The 22717-nt window shown below is 41.5% G+C and overlaps 2 protein-coding genes across 2 annotated transcripts; both read right to left on the minus strand.

Moving 5' to 3' along the window:
* Nucleotides 1-614: 614 nt before the first annotated feature.
* On the minus strand, nucleotides 615-3526 carry LOC114079014 (chymase-like). The gene is made up of 5 exons (XM_027920110.3): nucleotides 3452-3526; nucleotides 2639-2789; nucleotides 1748-1883; nucleotides 1274-1528; nucleotides 615-942 (listed from the first exon to the last, which is right to left on the minus strand). Exons 1-5 carry the CDS (start codon nucleotides 3507-3509, stop codon nucleotides 799-801), a joined length of 744 nt encoding a protein of 247 aa, XP_027775911.1. The 5' UTR covers nucleotides 3510-3526; the 3' UTR covers nucleotides 615-798.
* Nucleotides 3527-14100: 10574 nt separating this feature from the next.
* Nucleotides 14101-16663, minus strand: LOC114079021 (mast cell protease 4-like). The gene is made up of 5 exons (XM_027920119.2): nucleotides 16566-16663; nucleotides 15847-15997; nucleotides 15295-15430; nucleotides 14828-15082; nucleotides 14101-14407 (listed from the first exon to the last, which is right to left on the minus strand). The coding sequence occupies exons 1-5, from the start codon at nucleotides 16639-16641 to the stop codon at nucleotides 14264-14266; spliced, it is 762 nt and encodes a 253-aa protein (XP_027775920.2). The 5' UTR covers nucleotides 16642-16663; the 3' UTR covers nucleotides 14101-14263.
* Nucleotides 16664-22717: the final 6054 nt, after the last annotated feature.

Below are 22717 nucleotides of genomic sequence, written 5' to 3' on the forward strand. Positions count from 1 at the left end.
CTGTATCTCAGATTGAAGCTGCGGTGATGGAAGATTTCTCTTATCTCATGGACTGTGAGGAGGACACTGTGTGGCACTAACTGCCTTCTTTATATTATGTACCTAAACCAATGGTCTTTTCCTGAGGGTGATCCCCACCTGCTCCTCAGGGACATTTATTAATGCCTGGTAACATTTTGGTTGTAATAACTTGGTGGACAGGAGAGGGGTTGCCACTGACTTGCAGTGGGGGAAAGACCAGAGATATCTAAAGATCTCAAATCTTGTTTGCAATGCAAAAGGTTCTCAGTGATGCTGCAATTACTAAAGATACATTAGAGTTGATACAAGGTTGATGATTAAGATAAAGAAAGATTCTGAATAATTTCTTGCTTACCCTGAAAATATGGATCCTGCCTCTCCAGGGAAACTTTCTCTTATTTATTTTTTTCATTATTTCCTTTCTGTGTCTGTCTCTAGGTCTCTGTGTTTGTCACACACACACACACACACACACCACACACACACACACACACACACCACACACACACACACACACATACACACACACACCTGCCCAATCCCCGGAGTCAGGTTGCTATGTACAGGGAGAAAAGAGCAGCAAAGAGAGGAAATGGATGCTTAAATCTGGATTCTGGATCTTTATTGAGAGTTTTGTGACTTTAGGAAGTTTTTGAAAGTTCAGGGATGTGACAGGACTTCAGCTGGAACCTGGGATGGGGTGGGCCAGAGCGAGTGACACAGAGAACCTGCTCATCTGTAGTTACAGATTTCCTCAGGCTGACCCAGGTTCCAATGTTAATTCTCCTTCAAGATCTTGTTGATCCAGGGTCGGTAATGGGAGATTCGGGTGAAGACAGCAGGTGGCTTTGCATTCAGATTTACATAGGATGCAATGCCCTGGGCTATCCCAGCACACAGAAGGGGGCCCCCAGAGTCTCCCTGTGGAGGGGGAGGGAGGAGGAGAGAGGGAGAGCAGGAGGGAGAGAAAGAGAGAATAGGTGGTTAGTCAGGAAGTTCTTCACTCCTGTCCATGGGCCCCAGCTTGGAGCACAGATCAAGATTCATACCAGGGCTACTCATGGGGTATCTAGGTCTTCCTTTCTTGGAGTGCCCCCCCCCCCCCATTATTACTGTGTGTGTGTAGACTGGAATGGGTTGTCAGAGATTTTCCTGGGCCACAGGAGGAGGGACACTTTCAGTTTTCTCACTCCTGCTATTCCAAACTCGGTCATTGACTGACAATGTAGGGGGAACCTAGTTGGAGGATCACCTTGTATACAGAATTTGTCTTCCTGGGATTGCCTGCACACAGCTGGAGGTTGTGTTTAAAGCTTCTGAAGTGTTTGCAGGCCTGGGGATCCAAGAGTCTCAGTTTCACCTCCTGCAGACTGTCAGACGTAGGTTCCTCCACATTTGTTCTTCCCCAGCCAGTTGCCCGGCACATTCTCCAAGGTGGAATGAAGTTGAATTGGGATGGGAGGGGTAGCGTCCCCACGGCTAGGGTCAGATTGGCTTTCTCCTCCAACTATGAAGGGAATGAGGATTTGTCAGTGCAGGAAATGGATTGGGAGGCAGTTGGAAGCAACCAGGGATAGAGAGGTCAATTGCCTTATGTTAGAATTCAAGCCCAAACAGGGAGTGGAAAGGTGGTACCATCCAGAGGAAGGCCATGGAAATTTCAGGGCAGTGGGGATCTGCAGGAGAAGTCTAAGGAAGTAGAAAACGGGAAGAAAAATGTTGTCACCTTTAGTAACATGATGTCATGGAGAAGCAAAACGTCATCATATTTTGGATGAGGGAATTGCTTTACGACCTCAAGCCTCTGCCATGTGTCTTCTTTCTCTTTTTTGTTATGGACACCTAGCATAACTGTTATAGATCTGTTGTGAAGAAGAAGGAAGGACAAACAGAAAGAGTGACATCTTGGTGTTTCTCCTGGGTTGTGCCTATTCTGACAAAAGGGGCTGGACCCCCGTCCCCCAACTGGGGTCCTGGACTCTATCTATCCCCACTTTCTGGGCCACTTGTGGCTTTTTGTAGGGTTGAGGTTTTAATCAGGGAAGAACTTTCTCTGGAACAGATGCATTGTCCAGGACAGGATCCTTGGGAATTTCTGGGGAATGAGCAGACCACTGAAATCCCAGAGGAGAGGGTTAGTACTTCCTAATTCAGAAAGCCCTATCTGGGGCCAGCACCTCAGAGCTAGAGACAGTGAGAAAAGTGGGAAGTGTGTACCCTGTTCTCTGCCTCCCATTAAAAGGATGGGTTTTGGACCCTGGGAACTAATGGCCAATGTTCTTGAAAGGACATGGAGGAAGTAGCCCAGAAAACTGGGTGGGCCCTGAGAAGAATTATGTATCTTATGTATTTGGGAGGGGGTGAGGAGCAATAATTCAGGGGGAGGATCTGGGATGGGGTCTCCTTTTCCTTGTAGGGGAACTGAGCACACAGTGACTGAGGCTCAGGGAATCTATTTAATAAGACTGATTTCTTTAAGCATGTGTCTTCTCTCTCTTGAAAGCTCCCAGGCCTAGGATTCCCTCTTCAGAACCCACCAGAGTATATCCCAGGTCTCCAGCCTGGTTGTTTATTTCTCATTTGGAGACAAACAGGACTTTTTTTTTTTTTGTCTCACCTTCCTGCACAGTGAGCAGCTGTCAGCACAAAATTCCGTCTTATCAGGAAGCCACCACAAGATATCAGGTGACCTCGAGGAGTGACAATTTCCAGATAGGCCATGTAGGGGCGGGAGTGTGGCTTACATTCTGTGCCCCCGATGATCTCCCCTGGAACAGAGAACCACAGGGTTTAAACATAAACATTGATGCTCTCTCCAGAAAGTGCACAGTGGGTTAAGATTGAAAGAGACTTACCTTGAATGTCATCCTAGCCCTGAGTTTTGCCTATCAACCTCTCAGCTCTCTTGTACCTACTCTTTCTGCCCATAAATTCTCCAAAAATTCTTACTCCTTCAGACACATTAGCCAACCTTGCCTTAGATGCCATTTAGACATTTTTTTACCTCAAATTTCTCCCACTCCCACCCTGACCCAGCCCACCCTTCCTCAGTCTCTGTGGAGAACATGGTCTCCAGATTCTCATCCTGGTCTTCTCACAGCCTATGAGCAGTTCACAAAACAACCAAATCACAAGTAATTTGTATCGCTGAAACTCAGAAGATGAAGAGAACATATTTTCATGGGGATCCCCCACTTGTTCTGGGCTTTTCTCCCTAATCAGTACAGGATTCCTTGTTACTGGGAACTGCTGCAAGTTGCAGAGAATGGATAGGAATATCCCAAATGGAGATATCACTCTGGGAGTCTGAAGAGAGAGCTTGAGAACCTGTTCAATGTTTATCTCCCAATAGTCAACTATATTCAGACTAAATGTCTTTGTTCTAGGAGCTGATCCTGGAAATTACAGAGGGAAGGAATATAATACTCACCGGCTTCAGCACTGGAGCATAGGAGAAAGAGCAGCAGAAAGAGAGAAAGAAGATGCATCTTCTTACAGAGGCTGCCCATAGCAGGTGCTGATTTTATCTTTGGTCTTGGGATTTATTGCTCCCAGCAGGCATGGGAGGAGCAGAGCTGGTAACCACAGGAACTGTGTGGTCATGTTTTCTTCTGTCACTCTAAGTTGACCATCTCTCTGATTAGAAGTTTCCCCAGAATCACAATCTGCTTTTCTAGAGGTGAAGTTAAACTTCCATCTCCTGGCTCCCCAGATGAGTGCTCAACTCCCAACCATGCAACTTATCTGGGGTATGGTGTGGGGACAGAATATGCAGGGACCTTGTCTTTCCCAGTTAAGGCAGTTTGTTAAAGACCCAACAGAAACATGGGTTGGGGAGAGTTTACTGAGCGTTCAGAAGCATGCACACAGTTATGGCTATGGCCTACAGTGGGGAATGCATTTGAAAAAAGACCCAGTGCAAATACACCTGTATGTACAAATGCCTGAGCGTAAACACACACACACACACACACACACACACACACACACACACAGAGAGAGAGAGAGAGAGCAATCAAGCAAAAGTTTCAGGAGGCAGTATTTATCCTAATTATATGCAATGCTCTTTGTTAGTTTCCATGACGTTCCATTCAATTTCATTGTACTATATGTCAGAACTTGAAGAGCACACTACTTACAGGATGATTACCTGTAATTTGGAAATCATTGATCTGCGTCTCTTTCTTCCTCTGAATCAATGTTAACTGACAGAGGAAGAGAGAGATCCAAGGAGAGTAGATAAGGGAAGGAAAGATATGTCTTTGCACACAATTGATGATGGTTCGGGTGTCTGGTGTTGCTTACAATATATGGACCAATCAAATGGCAGTGGTACTTTTGTTGGTATAAGTTGGGGCATTGTTTATGACTAGGTAGCCTCTGGGCTTAATTCTACAGCATCTTCTATTTCAATGTATAATGAAAAATTTACTAACAATCAGTTGTTACAAGATGAGTATACAGTCAGGGGAGGTAAGTAATTTCTCCATTGCTAAAGATATTCAAGTAGAGGTTGAAGAGTCTTGTTTAGAGTGCACAATTTGTGAGAAAAAAAGATGGCTTGATGCAGAAGCCATTTAAATGATGGCAGTGATTCCTTAGCCACTACAATGCAGAGGGACCATCCCTCTTCTGAGTACTTGAAACATTGCTTCTCAGTGCTCTTATGCACTTTGACATTTAAAGCACACAGCAGTTAGATGGAACAAGTTCAAATTCTAGTTCTGTCACTTAGCTATCTTTCTGAACTTCAGAAAGTTCCTGAAGTTCTCAGACTTGTTACTATATCTCTAATTTATAAAGAATGACACAGCACAGGGCTTTTATGGAGAATTAAATATGGTGTTAAACATAAAATGCCACATCATTGGTCTTTCATAAATGTTGGTTTTATTCCTTTAGTTGTGTTATCTTGTGTGCTGCATTACAGCCATATGAGGAGTAAGTGATGGGTATGTCCTCATAGGGCTGATACATTTGCTTGGGCAAAGAATAAGTCTTATATTTCCTCTAAGTTCCCCTAAACACATTACAGATTAGCATTAGAGCTCCAGGTTTAGCATGCTGTGCTTTGCATAGCACTTTGTTTCTATTCATTTAACTTGAAGCTGCCAGACTGTTTCTTCAACATTATTATTTGAGTAAGGCTAAGTCTTCCTTGAATGAGCATGTATAAAAATGTCATTTTAATCCACAAGTTGCCAAATAGGGATATAATACCTCTAAATCTCCATTAGCATTGAAGCCTATAGTAAGGAAATACCATGGATAAGGGACCACAGATAGGATGGCTCATGCCCTCTTGCCAGATTGAGACAGCAGCACAATGCAGCAGGCACAGTGCATTCTTTATTGTACTAGCCACATATTCCTGAAGCAGGCTGGAGCTTGCTCTTTGTTTGCCCTTTCTGTAATCTCTATCCACTTCTATAGCTGATGTTTCTAAATGACCAAATTTTTCTAAATTTAAAGTGTACATTTAATTTCTGTTAGCTAACATTCAACATCTATGAAGTAAGCTGTCAAGGTCCTTTTCAATTTATTTATTCTACTATGTGCTTGTCTTAACCCCTAATGCAATATTTTGCATTTGAATTACTACACTCTGCACAACTCTTTTGACTGGACAGGGAGTCCAGGATATTGATAAATGGAGAAGTCCTAGGAGATGACTACATATTTTTGGATGGGAGTAAGATATCTTAGGGTTGTGTGTGTCTTTATTTTTTCCTCATGATTTTCAGCAAGAACTCAAAACATGTCCCATTTTGAGGTTATTTCTGATATTTCTCTTTCCAATCACCATTCCTGTAATAGGTGAGTAGTGAGGAGTAAAATCCTAGGGTGCCTTTTCTCATGAGTTTTGAAAAACCCTTTAACTGGATGGCTTCTCCTATAGATTCTATGCTGTTACCACTCTGTCACTCTCAGAACCATTCAGTGGTTCACTCTTTGGGCCATCTTACTTTACATCTTAGAATTGACTCTGTAGCCATGATGATCTTATTTTCTCTCTGTGTGCACTATGAGGGAGGCTAATGACAGTGAATGCTCTTCCCTTTCCTGTGATCCACAGGATGCTTGCTTAATCTGTGGTGATTGCCATCCGTGGAGCCAAAGCTTGCAGACTCAGTCTTCTTCTCATCATCTCCACTCTTGCTTCCTCTGAGCCACACTTCCTTGATATAGTTCTGGGATTGGAAATGATTGTCTCTTAGATGGTTCTATGGATTTCTGATGTTGTATATTATGTTGGGACTTCATAAGGATATCTCTTTGGTCTAGTCTTTCTTCCCCACCTTAGGTTCTTTGTTACATTTTTTTTTCTTCAATGGCAGATGCTGCCCAGGATATACGTTTTTGGTAAGGCAGATGGGGTAGAGAGTATGAAGGGGCAAGTTATGAGAGAATAATGAGGTAGTATCAAAATCATGTAACAAAGTCACATGGTAGAATCAATCCTCCATGGGTCATTCAGGGAATTTTTTCATTGGTTCTTCTTCCTATCAGCTGAAGGAAGAACAGAGGTGGAAAATCAGCACTGTGGACAGTTCAAAGATGTTTAATGTCAGGGGCCAAAGCCACATTGTTCAAAGAGATTGAGTTGAGAACTGGAGATGATTGAACAGTGGAGATGCATGTGAAGAATGGAGAGATGCTGACAGGGTGATCAGGAAGAGGGTATAAATAACATGTATGTCTCTATTTTCCTTCTAAAACCTGAATTTCTTTTCCCCAATTTTGAATATTCTCTTAATGATCTTGAATATTACCAAAGGTAGAAAAACAAACACTTTGCCTTAATTCATGATTAAGGAGAGGAAGGAGTAATGGCTGTCCAGGATATGGGTCAGTGAGCAGCAGGAAAGGAAATCATACAAATAGGCTTGTGATCTGTGTCTTTATTGGGATTCTTGGGGATGCAAGTAGCCAGGGACTCTACCAGAGGGTATTCTTAGCGCTCATGGTGTGGACAGATCTCCTGTATGATTGAGTCAGACTTGGGGTGGGCTGGAGGGAGAGAACTGCTCAGGCAGTTTTTAGAGCTTTTCTCTGGTTGTGGTTAAAAACTGAGGCTATAATATTAATATTAAAAACTGAGGTTATAATATACATACTTAAAATTATAAAAGATATGTTTAGTTTAATGAATAATTGTAAATCAAACACCCACATAATCCACACCTAGATCAAGAACTAGAACATAGGCAGTTCACCTCTCACATAGAGACGACTTCAACTCAGGTTAATCATTTATCTGCTTTAGTCTCATAAACTATGATGAGTCTTTAATTTTGCTTAAGAAAATCCTGAAGCCCTAAGTCCCATATTTTACAGGGGTAGAAAAGCATGTCCAAAGGAGAACCAGGAGAGTACATGCCCCAGAAACTGCAGGCGAAGGGAGGAGGGGATTAGAGATGGCTTGGGAGGAGAGGGCCCAGAGGAGACCTCACATTTCATAGAGTTGCTACTCTATAAGAGATGGCATATTCTTGTATGTGGGGGTGGAGAGGGCACTGGAAAGCAGAATGACAAGGTAACATTGTGGGTCTGTGTAAGGCAGAGCTATCAATGAGCACTTCATGATGGCAAAGCTGCTTGGGTGAGTTCCCTTCCCTGGAAATGTGGCCAGGCTGAGCATGATGGCCAGAGGATCATTCCCTGAGGACAGCGAGTAGGATTTGACTTAGACTGGCCCAGCTGTCCCTTGGGATCTTACTGCAGACCTTCCCTAATCACTTCAGTCCTCGGTATTTTCCTCTTTTTGTGAACACCTGTCTTTGATGTCTGGGCTGTTTATTTTTAACATTAAAAGGATGAAAAAACAAAACAAAACAAAACAAAACTGCAGCAGAAAACTTTGTAACTTTACAATGAGATGAGACAGGTTTTTAAATTTTTTTTTTGCTTTGAATTATAGTTGTACATTAAATTTGGGTTCATTTTGATGTAACTGTCCATGCATGAAACTTCATTTATTCCATTTTAGTCTCCATTGCCCTACCTTTCCCTCCTCTTCTCCTTCCCCCTTTCCCCTTTTTCTACTCTACTGGTTCACCTTCTATTCATTTATATATTCTAATTGGCACATAATAGACACACATAAAGGTAGAATTCACGGTAGTATATTTTACATGCACATAGTGCAATTTTCTTAAATTCATTCTGCATTTCCTCCCCTTTCCTGTCCCTCCTCCTTCCTCTTCAATCTCCTTCTTTTCCGTGCTCTTCCCCCTGAGATAAGACAGTGTTTGAAACCAGGCTCTTCAATGTTTTGTCTGACTTTGTGCTTCTTTTGAGCCCAGTTTCTTTACCTGAAAATGACAAAGGAATATTGTGAGAAAGTTTTTAAATTTTAAGTTATCATATAGCCTTGCCACCTGCTTTTTGGTGTACAGTTCTATGAATCCTCATGAACTCACTGCCACTGTCAGGATGCACAACAGTTTCATCACTTCCTCAGACTTCCTCACGCTGTGCTTTTAGTTACACTTCCCCACCCCAATGACTGGCAAACCCTTGATCTGTTGTTCAGAGAATACCATATAAATGGAATCATACAGTGTATAATGTTTTGAGGCTGGCTTCCTTCACTCAGCCTAACACTTTAGAGTTCATTCACATTTTTCTTGTGTCCACATTTCTTCTTTTTATTTCTGAGTTGTTTTATTCCATTCTGGTGCTATAACAAAATATCTTAGACTGGATATTATATGAATAACAGAAATTTATTTCTTACAATTCTAAGTCTGTGAAATCCAAGATGGATGTGCCTGTAAATCCAGTGTCTTGTGAGACCTGGTTCCTCATAGATGGAGCCTGCTAGCTATATCCTCGAATGGCAGAAGGGATGAACAAATCCCTTCAGGCTTCTTTTATGAAGGCATTAATCCATTTGCGAGTTCTTTGCCCTCAGAACATAAGAGGGGCCTCTTGAAGGCTCCCCCCATCCCACAATGGAGTATTACTCAGCCAGAAAGAAGAATGGTATTTCTTGGTAAATGAATGAAACTGGAGACTATCAGGCTAAGTGAAATAAACTAGAATCAGAAAGTCAAAAACATTCAAGGGTCGAATGTTTTCTCTGGTATGTGGACGCTAGTCCTCAATCAGTGGGGGAGGGAAGAAAAGAGAGAGAGAGAGAGAGAGAGAGAGAGAGAGAGAGAGAGAGAGAGAGAGAAAGAGAGAGAGAGAAAGTAAAAAGGGAGATTTCATCAGAATAGGAGAAAGATTGGTGTATTTGAAGAAGGAGATTTATGGGGAGGGAGGAGGGATGGGACATGGGAAGAACAGTGAAATGAATCTGACCTAAGTTTCCTATGTATGTATATGAATATACCAAAGTGAATCTTATCATCATTTATATTCACAAGACATTAACTAAAACAACAACAACAACAACAAACCCCAAACAAACCTAAAAGTAAATAGTGTAAAGATCAGTAGAGGGGAGGAAACAGGGTAAGGGAGGAGGGGAGGGAAGGAAATGTACTAGGGACTGTATTAGAGCAAATTGTATTCCATGCTTTTATAATTATCTCAAAATGAATCCTAATGTTATGTATAGCTAAAAAGAACTAATAAAAAGAAAAAAAAGTATAACATGAAGTTATCAATCATGAGATGCAATCAAGTATTTATTTCATTAAAAGAGTTATCTTTTTTTTTCTTAAACAGAAACACTAAAAGGATACATGATGTTTTTTTTTTTAAACGTAGGGCCTCACACAGGCTAGACAAGTGCTCTCCCACTGAGCTGTATCTTCAGCCCTTTTTCCTTTTGAATATGTATTCCGTATGCTCATCTGGAGGAAAAATGTAGGTATTTATTTTAAAAAATAAATTTGGATATGAATTGAGAATAAACAAACAAAAGAACAAAGAGTTCTCTGAAGCAGCATAGAGTTACACTCAGTAAACGTGGTTATAAAGATCTCTGGTCCACTTCTCACAGATTCTTTCTTCAATATGTTTGAACGGCCAAGTGTTTGTGAATCTAAAGCATGCTCAGTAAGAAGCATTTATGAGACCGAATGGTGATTTTAAAAGAAAATATTACATTCCTCACACTCTGCCTTGATTATTGTATTAGTTTCCTAAGGCCACGTTAGCAAAGTTCCACCAACCAACCGGGTGGCTTAAACAACAAGAACTCGTTTTTTTCACAGTTTAGGGTGTCAGCAGGGTTGGTTCCTTCTGTGGGCTGTGAGTCAGGACTGTTCCAGCCTCTCTTCTGGCTTTTGTTGGCAGCTGGGGCTTCTTGGTGTTCTTTGGCTGGCAGAACTCTGCCTTTGTCTTCACAGGGCCTCTTGCAGTGTGTTTTCTCCTCTTCTTCTAAGAACATGCCAGCCATATTGGGTTCAGGGTCGCTCTTATTTCAGTATGACCTTATATTAACTAATTATACCTGCTACAACTCTATTTCCTAGTAACGTCACAGTCTGAGGCACTGGGAATTAGGGATTCAACATATTTTTTTGGGGGGGCGCAACACAATAAGCCCTAACAACTCCCTCAGTACCTTACATAAGGGTGAAAGTTGCCAGCAAACTGAGGTGCAGGGTAGACACCATTCCCAGATTCCCAGGGAGGCTCTAACATTGGGGTGAAGTAGAGAGCTGATATTTTCCTACTGGACTTTTAACTGGGGCCCCAACAACCATGAAGACCCCAAGAGGAACTGGCTCTTTTGCATGTCTCTGTGTGCTGCCCTGGGCTCTCCAGAGGTCTACTTCCTATAAGTTTGGACAAAGCTCTCTTCTCTCCTGCCTGCTTCCTCCATAATGAAGATATTATTAGTTGTGTTGAGACATTTCACTTTGCACACAATTCTTAAATGCATGCACTGAAAATCTAAAAAGTCATGTATTTTCTTTTTAAAGCTATAATTCCATTGACTTTCCAAATTAACATTTGGAGGTAAATCTTTCTTAATGGGAAATCAAATATCTTCAAATGTTGATAACTGTTAGGCAAGTTCCACTGATTCACGGTTTAATATCCTATATGCCATATATTCAAATTTTTAATCTTTCAAAGCACATTAACAAAGGTATCAGAAAAGTTGAACCACCATGATCATTATGAAGTGCACTCAGGTCTGACAGGGACAGCCACAACCTGGGAGTGGTTTTCTTTAGGAAACAAACAATTCTTTCTTTATTTCTGGGTGGTGGTGGGGGGTGTTACTGGAGATTGAACTTAGGGTTGCTCTGCCCCTGAGCTACAACCCCATCTCTTTCTTATTTTGAGACAAGGTCTCATGGAGTTCCTGAAGCTGACCTTGAACTTGCAATCCTTGCCTCAGTCTCCCGAGAAGCTGGGATCACAAGTGTGCACCAACATGCCCAGCTAATGATACTTTCTTTAGGAAACAATTCTATAATGCGGGAATAGAAATTATTACAGCTGTTGAAAACATTAAATGCATGAATGTGACTCCTAATTGCCATTTATTAGCTTTGCATTATATAATGAAAATAAAGTACTCCTTTACCCCCAGGGAGTGTTAAGCTGACACTCCCACAACCCAACATCCTGGTATTTTCTTATTGTACCCAAAATAAGCAACCATAATAAAATCATGTACACTTTATAAAATGACACATGGTGGTATTCTTTCCTTCTTAAATATTTTTTTTTTTAGCTACCAAAAACTTGTATTTGTAAAATCGTTGATAAAAATATTTCTCTGGGTTGTATAAGAAGAGAGACAGAGACTAGTGATAAGATGTGGCATATAAGTAATCAGACTTGGCTTCTTTCTCTCCTGCTTTACCAGAGGTTGGATTTTCCTCATCTTTTGTTTTCTGGAGGTAAATCTTTAATGTCTTAGTTGGCTGCTTTGGTCTGTTTTGCTTTCCTTTTCCCTTTTATTTGAATGTTTTTGTCTGAAGATTTATCCTTTCTTGCTTTTCGTTTTGATTTAATTTCTACTTTTGCAGCAGGTATGGCTGACAACCTTGCCCCTTGGCTCTCGAGCTCCTCCTGCACTGAGCTTTTGACTGAGCTGGGCTTCCCCTTGGTGTCTTGGTGGTGGGGAGGGGGCCTGCTGGCCATAGCGCATGAGGGCCTTCACCAAGCTGGGCTGCCTGGCCCTGCTGCTCCTTCCGGCCTATGCAAAACTCTTATCTGGACCGTTTCTCCTGCTGACCTTGTGATGAAGTGACTCTCTTATCACTCTGTGTCTGTCAGGCAGCCCACTACTTGGGTCCCACTCACCACATCTCAAAATTAATGCCTTAGCGATAATGATGTTCTTATCTTTTCTTTTTTTCTTTTTTTGAGTGACTGGGCCACCAACTGATCTTTTCACATGAGAGGACCATGTGATGTTCTTTTTGTCTGTGGTGGTGGCCTTTCTGGAAGCCCCTGGATTCCAATTCATCCTGTAGGCTCAGCCGAATTCTCATATGGTCTCTACCTGTCCTGCTACTTCTTATTGGCCAGGTGGGCAGTGTAGGCTCACCACTGTCTCTCCCTATCCAGTTGCTCAGCTTCCTGGGAAGAAGTGCTTCCCTGGGTATGTTGCTGTCCTTTGGATATGGGGATAAAGAGGCAACAGGGCTCTAGCTGAAACTTAGTGTGTATTTGAGTCTTTTAAGCAAATATATACACAGTGTCTCTGCTCTTTGTATTCCACATTTAAAAAATGTTATTTAATTATACAAGTGTAAACCAGAGTTAGGAAAATTAAAAAAAATCATCCTTTTAATTATGGTCCAAAATACGGTCTTTGATTTTTTTTTTTTTTTGGTACTAGGGATTGAACCCAGAGGTGCTCAGCCACTGAGCAACATCCCTAGCCCTTTAAATTTTATTTAGAGACAGGGTCTTGCTGAGTTGCTTAGGGCTTCATTAAGTTGCTGAGGCTGGCTTTGAACTCACAATCCTTCTGCCTCAGCTTCCTGAGCCACTGAGAATACAGGCGTGTGTCACTGTGCCTACCTGGGTCTTTAAGTTTTGAGATCTATTTTTGAAAATGTTCCCCAGCCCCATGTGCTTGTTTTTTTCACATAGAAGAGAGTTGATAGTCAGTCCTGGGCATTATCTTTCTATACTTTACATCTGTATTGATCAGTGGCAAAACTGGAAGCCCAGGTCTGTGGGCTGGCAGACAGTGGGGACGGTGGAGGTGCTGAGTCCCTGGTCTGGGGCTAGTGGTGGCAGCAGTTTCTCACAGTTTGGTGATCAGAAGCCATGTCTGTTTTCTTAGGCATCTAGGGACTGTGGTGGCCCCCTGTGTGCATCCCCTATAATTGCCAAAGAGTTGTCTGGAGTCCATGCCATGTAGGGTATGTGGCTGTGAGTGTACTGATCCCAGCTCAGACACTGATGGCTGTGGGTTTCAGAAGACTTCACTTAGAGGAGGACATCTTTGAGAATTTGACCTAACTCAGGTATTCCTCTTTTGGGAGACCTGGAGACACTGTCATCTCCAAGGGAGATGAAAGTTGAATTGAGTGGCTGATATAGTTCTGGGGCCAGGCTTACCCTGATGTTCTTGGGGACCCCTCTCCTGGGCTGACATGGGCTTTCCCTGTGCACAGCTGTAGAAAGGGCTGATCCCCTCCTTCTGCTGTGACCTCTTTAGTCACAGACCCATCCCTGTGGAGGAGTTGAGGAACAGATATTCCTCTGGCTGCAGACACAGCATTGAGGCAGATGGTGAAGCTGTGTCAAGGACACAAGATATCAACAGCCAGGCCTAGGGCCATCTCTGGCATGATTATGGGAAGTTGGCTTCAGTGGGCAGATGAATTGCAGTGACTGAGGCATGGGGTTTGTGGGAGGAGACATGAGGGGAGGAGGAGGAGGAAGAAGAGAGGGCAGCAGAGAAAGAAGGTAAATCAGTGCCTTTCTGACTCTGGTTGTGAAATCCTATTGTGCAGATGTACCTATTTTAGATTACCTTTAATAACCCCCAACACCACATCATGTGCACGGAAATTGGTAGTCAGGATTATTAACTCATCAAGAAAGGAGCCCAGTGCACTTCTTCAGTCAAACTAGAGAGGCAAGTGAGTGAGGAAGCAAACCAGCACTTGGTCGTGAGACCAGAGTAGGTAGAGTCAGGCATGCACACTGGAGGCTGCATCTTTATTGAGGTTCATTGGGGACAATCACCAATGTCTCCAAGAGTCTCCCTGGGTTCAGGTTGGGACCAGGCTCCCAAGAAATTCTCAGCTACCAGGGAGAGTTCTGGCTTGGGAACTCTTCTTCAGGCTGGGCATCTTCTCAGCTAATTGCCCTTTAAGACTCTTTTAATCCAGGGCACATATGGGGAGATGCGAGTGAAGACAGCAGGTGGCTTTGCATCTATACGTCCATAGGATACAATACCATGGGCCACCCCAGCACACAGAAGAGGGCCCCCAGAGTCTCCCTGTGGGTTAAAAGAAGCAGACCATGAGCAGATTGTCACCCACCCCCCACTACTCTCCTCACCCCCTGGTTCATTGAGACCCCAGCTAGCTCCAAGGTACCCGAAGTTGGGGCTGCAGTCCTGGCTCCCCATGGGGTCATCAGTTAGGGGTTTAAGGCCTGCTTTCTCTTTCTGGCCTGGGCCCACTGCTCTGGATCCTGTCCCCTCCACCCTCTTCCTTCCTCTTCTGGAACCCTGTGTGGCAGACTGGATGGGAAGGTTAAAGACAGGACTTAGACAAGGGAAGAGGGGACCCAAAAGGAGGATTCCAGTTCCCAGAGGGCTAGGAAGCCATGAACACAGACACCAGTCACTGTGCTAAGCCACCTTTCAACCCCACTCCCTCCCCTCTGTGGGGTGGATGTGCAGGTGTGTGGTCACCTCGAATGCTGATCTCTTCTTCCTGGGGTTGCCCACACAGATTTGCAAGTTGTGATCATAAAGCCGAAAGTGTTTGCAGGCCTTTCTCTTCATGATTTTCAGCTTCACCTCTCTCAGAACATCTGACCCTGGCTTCATCACTCCTGTTCTCCCCCAGCCAGCTGCCCGGCACACTCTCCCAGGCTGAATAAAGGCAAACCGGGTGGGCAGAGGAACTGTCCCGACAGCATGGGTCAGCTTGGCTCTCTTTTGCAGCTGTGAGGGAAGGAAGAGGAGCTGGATTGCCAGGCCCACGGAAGAAGGGTGGTATGGCAGAGGCTCCCTGGGGCAGGGCCAAGAGGTTCTCCCCAGTGTGACTGTGATGACATGGAGTGGAAGGATGGGCCCTGAGCACAGGAGAAGGGTACAGGCATGAGAGGACTTAAGGAAGGGGGAGTTGTTGAGAAGGGGAAGAAAGGTAACGGCACCTTCAGTAACATGATGTCATTGAGATTAGTAGAGGAGTTATAGTTCCGGTGAACAATTTGTTCTGCAACTTTCAGCCTCTGCCATGTGGGTTCTCTCTGTGTCATGTTATGGGCACCAAGAGTGACAGTAATTTTTCTGTTGAGAGGGAGGACAGAGGCAGTACAAAGTGATTGTTCCCTGCAAGTACCCATTCTGAGCAAACTGTCACCAGGCCCTTCTCTTTTCCAGTGCAGAGCCACTGGAGGGACTCAGGTCATTTCAGGAAGGGTGGGGCTCTGGCAGACACCCTTATACACTAGGTGCAAGCTTTTCTGGCACCAGGATGAGAAGGGCCGTGCTGGCTTGCCTTGACCTGGGCTTCCCTGTACAAAGTCCTGGCCTCTGGAGATGGGGATGACCAATGAAATGGCCCAGGTTCTCCCAAAAAAACATTGCTGACTTGCTAGAGATGAAGAGGACAGGGAAACCTCTCTTCAGATTACTTCAAAGTTGACTGAACTCTGGTTCCCCCACCTCCTCATATGAAGAGAGAACAATCCAAAGCTTCTTACCTTCCTTCACAATGAGCAGCTGTCACCACAAACTGTTGACTTATGAGAAACCCACCACAGCTGGCAACAGAACCTCTGTCAGTGAGGATTTCCAGATGGGCCATGTAGGGCCGGGAGTGTGGCCTGGACTCCATACCACCAATAATCTCCTCTGGAACAGAGAGCCCCAGGTCCCCAATCACAGGATGATAGAGCCTTCCAGCAGAGCCCGGGGTGAGGAAGATGGACTAAAAGCTGAGCGAGTGCATCTGCTTCTGGTCCTTGTAAGGATAAAGCTCAGCCCCTCCACATACTTTTTTTTTTTTTTTTTTTTGCCTTTCCCCACCCACTCCACCCTGTGAAATGCCATCTTCCTTTTCCGAACACAATGCCCCATCTTGTTTCTGAGTTGTCATTTCATTTAGACATTTCTTCATGTCTTTATCCCAACCTACTCAATACAAAGGCAAAGCCAGAGAAGGGCCTTGATTTGTGGGTATCTTGAGGAAAGCAGGTGAATGGGAATCAGTTTTCTAATTCTTTCTCTACCCAAGACTTCTCGTCCCTGGGAAACTGACAGTGTTGGAAGGAAAGAGTTTGACCCTTCTAGGTTGAGTTTCCCTTGGAATGATTGCAAAGGGATCCTGTAGCCTCAATTTAGGGTCTTCCCTGATCCAGGCCAATTCATTTGGGGTGGGAGTGGAAGACCCAGAGAACAGGGAGGTCCAGGCAAGACTCACCAGCTCCGGCTTCAGGAGCCAAGAGAACCACCATCAAGAGGAGCAGGGCCTGCATTTTCCCAGTGGTGCTGGCCATGGTAAGATTCCTGTGTCACCCACTCATAGGTCCCTGCTTTTATAGTCCCAGAAGTAGACGAAACAGGAGGGCTGGAAACCACAGAGCCTGTCTTGTCCAGTTTTGTTTTTCACTCTGGCTTGCTTGCCTTCCTTATCAGACGTTCTCATGACTCCTGTCTGCTGTGCTGTAGTCGAGGCTGTGGTCAGATCCCAGGAGTCCTCGTTCCCAGGATCACACATGCACCTTCCCCAACCAAAGCAGCTCTCCTGAGGCAGAATAGGGCGGGGAGGTAAAGGATCAAGTATCAAAAATACTGTTAGTTAGTTTTTATTATTATTATTATTATTATTATTATTATTATTATTATTATTACTAGCATCATTAATCCCCAGATCATTAACCTATTCCAAAAGTTTATGAACTGAATTGTCTTATTTTGATTTGCACCCAGAACTCTAAGGGGCCAAGAAAAATATAGAAGACCTTCTTATAATTGTATCAGAACTCTAAGGGGCCAAGAGAAATACAGAAATATAGAACACCTCCCAATCCAGTTACAATATCCAACTAGTTTTGGGCCCTCTTCTCTATTCCCACCCCCTGTTCTGTGGAGCAGTTCTTCCTGTGCCCTGGATTTCCACAGCCCCATGACAATGATTTACTGGTCTCTGAGTTATGCTTAGGAAGTTGAAGGCTAGGGTAATTAGTTAGTTGCATCCTGTTTGTTTTGGATCTGTGTATACCATTATTTTTGTGTATTCTTCTAGTTACTCAACCCCACCCCCTCTTTGTTTTATGGCCTCTTACATATGGTCTGGATTTCCTGATATTCACATGACACAAATTGGCATTATCTCTTTCAGCCTCAACCTTCTATTGCTTTTCCTTTGTTGTCACAGGAAATCTTTCAACGACAACATTTATGTGAACTTGGCTATCAAAATTCTCCATTGCTTCCAGGCTCTTGGTTTCTGGATAAAATGCCACTCACTCATGCAGTTTATCAGTCAAAAAACTAGCTCGATGAAAATTTAACTAAATGTCTGTCTCTGGTAATACAAAGGAGATCACGATCTGCAAGCCATTGTTTGCAGTACAAATAGCATCATGCTGCAGTGTAGAGACATATAATAATGTGGGGGGGGGATGGTAAGTGACACTACCTGAGGTAGTGACAGCTTCATTTGAATTGAGGTCTGAAGAATAGATTAGATTCTGTCATTGATTAAATTAAGATAGGTCTTTTTTTTTTTTTTTGCCAGAAATAGTAATCTATACAAAGAGTGTATTTGAAGAACTTCAAATCATTCAGTATCACTGAAGATTAAATTAAGAGATAAAGAGTAGGAATAGTGAAAGACGAAGCTAGGTTGGAGCTTGGTTAGGAAATGCTTGCCTATACTTTCATTTTGTGTGTGTGTGTGTGTGTGTGTGAGAGAGAGAGAGAGAGAAAAAAAAAGATATAAGGTGAAATTTCTCATCTTAACTATGTTTAAGAGACTGACTTATTTCACTAGCACAGTGTCCTCAGGTTTCATTCATGTTGTAACATATGACAAGATTCCATTTTTTTTTGGGGGGGGTACCAGGGATTGAACTTAGGGCACTCAACCACTGAGCCATATCTCCAGCCCTATTTTGTATTTTATTTAGAGACAAGGTCTCCATGAATTGCTTAGTGCCTGGATTTTGTTGAGGCTGGCTTTGAACTCAAGATCCTCCTGCCTCAGCCTCCTGAGCCACTGGGACTACAGATGTTGCCACCAGGCCCAGCTGGGTCTTTATTTTTCCAGATAAATCTTAGGACTGTTTTTGCTAGTTCTGTGAAGAATGTTTCAATGATGATTGAATTGATTCTGTAGATTTGGTAATATGGCCATTTTAACAATATTAATTCTACCTATTCATGAGCATGGTAGCTCTTTCCGTCTTCTAAGGTGTTCTTCAATTTTTTTACATTATTTTATAATTTTCATTGTCTTTCACTGCCATTGCCCCTTGCTACAAGATTCCTTTTTTAGAGCCTGAATAATATTCCATTGTATGTGTACATAGCACATTTTCTTTATCCATTCATCCATTGATGGGTATTTAAGTTGCTTCTACCTCCTGGCTTGGATTGTTTTTAAATTGTGAAATTTATCATCCACATGGGGAAGGCTTATATTTACATGTGCCTTTTAATGATTTTTATTATTATTTATTTTATTATTATTGTTATAGGTTTTTATTACTATGGATAATATCAGGAGAAGCATTCTTGAACATGTGTCCAAGTGTATGTTTGCATAAGTCTTTTTGACCTGTTAACTAGGAACGAAATCATTGGGTCAAAGCTTCTATATACTTTTAACTTTAATGGGAAATGCTAAACCATTCTCAAAATCTGGGTTAGGGTACTAATTTATACTATCTCCTGCAGCTTAAAAGACTTCTTTTTACATTGTATGTGCACAAACACATGGTATTTTCAATTAAATTATTTATTGAAGAGTGACACAAACATACTGAACTGTACAAATCTTAAGTATATGCCCAACACATTATCACAAAGTGACACTCACATGAAACCAGAATCTGTACCAGATGATCGACCAATGTCAGCACTTCAGAAGTCTTCTGTGTTCCTTTCAGGCTTGGCTCCCCCCCGCCCCCCGCCTCCCCATGTGTAACTTCTCTGACTTCCACCACCTTAGAGTAACTTTGCCGATTTATTCCAACTTTATATAAATGGAATTATTCAGTATGTAATCTTATGTGTTTGGCTTCTTTTGTTCAAAATTATTACTGTAAAGATTCATCCATGTGTTTGTATGGAATGGCATTACTTCATTCTCATTAACGAATAGTGTTCTGTTAAATAATTGTACTATAATTTACATATTCAATTACAGAATATTGAAATTTGTATTATATTTCTTTTTTGCTAGTTCAGCATAAATCTGCTATGACCTTTTAAATTTATATCTTTGTACACTTATTTATGCATTTCTGTTACATGCATATGTAGAAATGAAATTGCCATGCTCATTGTAAACATACATCAAATAAAACATTTGTCAGTGTGATTGACCAGTCCTGTCAGTAGTGTATGAAAGTTTTGGCTTTGTCAGTATACTCAGCAATGTCAGAACTTTTCTTGTTAGGCACTCTGGTGTGTAGTGGTATTTTAAAAGAATTTTTTTTTTAGTGTATATGGATACAATATATTTATTTTTATTTATTTATTTTTATGTGGTGCCAAGGATTGAACCCAGGGCCTCAAGAGTTCGAGGCAAGCGCTCTACCACTGAGTTACAATCCTAGCCCTGTAGTGGTATTAAAAAAAAAAAAAAATATATATATATTTTAAATATTTATTTTTTTAGTTGTAGTTGGAAACAATATTTTTATTTTATTTATTTTTATGTGGTGCTGAGGATCGAACCCAGGGCCTCACATGTGCTAGGCGAGCACTCTACCGCTGAGCCACAATCCCAGCCCCTTAGTGGTATTTTAAAAAAAATATTTCTAGTTATAGAAGGACATAATATCTTTATTTATTTATTTTTAATATGGTGCTGATGATCAAAGTCAGTGCCTCAAATGTGCTAGGCAAGCACTCTGCCACTGAGTCATAACCCTAGCCCTGTAGTGGTATCTTATTGTAGTTGTAAATTTTCACTCTTTAAAATACTATTAAAATGTTTCATAGACTTTTTGGGTATTTCAATATCTTATTTTGCTCAGCATGAGTTTAAGAGTCTGCTAATTTAAAAAATTGTGTTGTCTGTGTTTTTCTTACTGATTTGTAGTTCTTTTAAAATTTGTGTTATGGATCTTTTTTTTAAATATATATTTATTTTTTTAAAAATATTTTTGTGGATGGACACAATACCTTTATTTTGTTTACTTAGTTTTTTTTTTTTTTTGGTGGTGCTGGGATCGAACGCAGTGCCTCATGCGTGCAAGGCAAGTGCTCTACCATTGAGCCACAACACCAGCCCTGTGTGTGTTGTGTGTGTGTGTGTGTGTGTGTGTGAGTGTATGTGTGTTGGGGATTGAACCCAGGGCATTTTACCACTCAGTTACTTCTCCAGTTTTTTTTTTTTTTTTTTTAAGTTTTTGAGACAGGATCTCACTAAGTTTTGAGGCTGCTTGGAACTTGTGATTCTCTCCTCAACCTCCCAAGTTGCTAGGATTATAGGAGTGCACCAGGGTGCCCAGTGGAATATGAATCTTTGTTTCAAATATATATGTTGCAAATGTTTTCTCTCATTTTGTTGTTTTCCATTAAATTCTCTTGATTAATAAAAGTTTTCTTTCTTTCTTTTCTTTTTTCTTTTTTTTTGGTGGTGTAGGGGATTGAACCCAGGGCCTCATAAAAACTAGGTACTAAGTGCTTTACCATTGGACTACTTTCCCTCTGAACAAAAGTTCTAATTTTAAGTTATCTTCCTGATGATCACTAGTTTTTGTGTCTTACTTTATAAAATTCTTGCCTGCCCTTTGAAGGTCTATACATACATTTGTGTTCATATTTAAAGTGAAATTGTTTGAATTATATGCACCTATTTTATTTCATGTTTTCTTATTCTTATGTTATGGATATTTTTCTTCTATCTCTTTGAAACCTTTAATTATACAATTACAAATCACTTTCAGGATAACTTATTATTTTGTTCCTTCTATGGACCTCACCTGCTTCCCACACATATCTTTCTTGGTGTGAGTTTGCTGCATGTTGGTTTATATAGTGTTAGTTTTCCTCATGTGTTTGAAATTTTAGTTTGCAAGCTCAACTCAATTGTGCATTGCTATAGATTTCTCTCCAACACTTTTTTTTTATTGTTTGTGTCTCCTAATGTGGAAGTATTGTGGCTGCCTTTCACTAATCAATACCATCCCCTGTTCATCACCAAAAGCTTACAAGTTGCTTAGTGTTGTGGTTCTCAAGGATATCCCATATTCAGTTCCTTGGTCAGCAGGCAGTTTGGTCCAGGCCAATTACCTGGCTGCCCTTGCTTCCTCTCGTCATCTCTTTCAGGTCCAGGCTGAAATTCAGTGTTGCCTGCAGCTCTGAACATTAGCTACATTTTTTTGGGAAGGTGTTGTATATATAAGATGTAAAATGCACTAATCTTGAGGTTGTGGTTAGATAATTTTGTGCATAATCATGCACCCATGTAACTACTGACAAGCTTAGGACAGAATGTTCTCAGTCTAGAACACCCCAGAGATCAGAATGTTAATAGTTATCCACCTTAATGTAAAAGAAATCATACAGCACAAATAGTATTATTTCTGGCCTTTTTTACTTGGCATAATATTTGTGACATTCATTAATGCTATTGTGTGTTCTAGTAGTTTCTTCTTATATGTTACTTTGTAGTTTTCTTTGAACATGTCACAACTTCTTATTCATTCTGCTGTGGATAGGAATTTGGAATGTTTCCAGTTTTTCACTATTATGGATAAGATTGTCACAATTTTTCCCAAGTAGATTTTATAAACAACATCACCAACACTGTGACTGGATGTGGAAGCATCACACAATCTGAACTTCTGGTGACCTCTGTCGTTTCTGGTATCAGAGCCCAGCAAGCCTATATCTTCAGTCCACTCTTTTGTGATTCTATTATTTTTGTTTCATGCTGGTGCTTATTCTATTTTTTTTTGCCAGATCACCTTTCATTACTTATATTTTCAAAAGTAATTTTTATGTGTTAAGAGTTGAGGAGGGCTTATCTAGCCTAAGTACCAATTTCACTCCCAGTTTCTCCCTTTAGCATACCTTTCTACAAAGGCAATTATTATATCATAGGATGTACACATCTTTATATTCTTTGTAAATATTGACTTGGACCATTTGGCCATTTCTGCTTCTATAAATAAATATAGTTAAATGAAAAGATGTCCAACTCAAACTTGTTGGTTAGGTAATATTTTTATGAAGCTTGAATCTTCAAGACATTACAGTCCTTACATGGTGAAATTCACATAATATATACTTCTTCAAATTTTATGCACACAAAATAAATTTTCAGTGTATAAATTTTTAGTGTTCAGGAGCTCTTAAGTGTCATTTTTCAGTTATGCAGAGAAGAAAGAGTAG

The sequence above is a fragment of the Marmota flaviventris genome, chromosome 2, assembly GCF_047511675.1.
Source record: "Marmota flaviventris isolate mMarFla1 chromosome 2, mMarFla1.hap1, whole genome shotgun sequence".
Taxonomy (NCBI): Eukaryota; Metazoa; Chordata; class Mammalia; order Rodentia; family Sciuridae; genus Marmota; species Marmota flaviventris.

Coding starts and splice junctions, on each gene's coding strand:
- LOC114079014 (XM_027920110.3), bottom strand. CDS start 3,509: ATGCATCTTCTTTCTCTCTTTCTGCTGCTCTTTCTCCTATGCTCCAGT. Junction 2,790..3,451: donor ATGCTCCAGTGCTGAAGCCG/GTGAGTATTATA, acceptor TCTCTGTTCCAG/GGGAGATCATCGGGGGCACA. Junction 1,884..2,638: donor GCTGCTCACTGTGCAGGAAG/GTGAGACAAAAA, acceptor TCTTCACAACAG/ATCTATAACAGTTATGCTAG.
- LOC114079021 (XM_027920119.2), bottom strand. CDS start 16,641: ATGGCCAGCACCACTGGGAAAATGCAGGCCCTGCTCCTCTTGATGGTG. Junction 15,431..15,846: donor GCTGCTCATTGTGAAGGAAG/GTAAGAAGCTTT, acceptor CCCTCTCAACAG/AAAAATTACTGTCACTCTTG. Junction 14,408..14,827: donor AGAAGAGATCAGCATTCGAG/GTGACCACACAC, acceptor TTTAACCCACAG/GGAGACTCTGGGGGCCCTCT.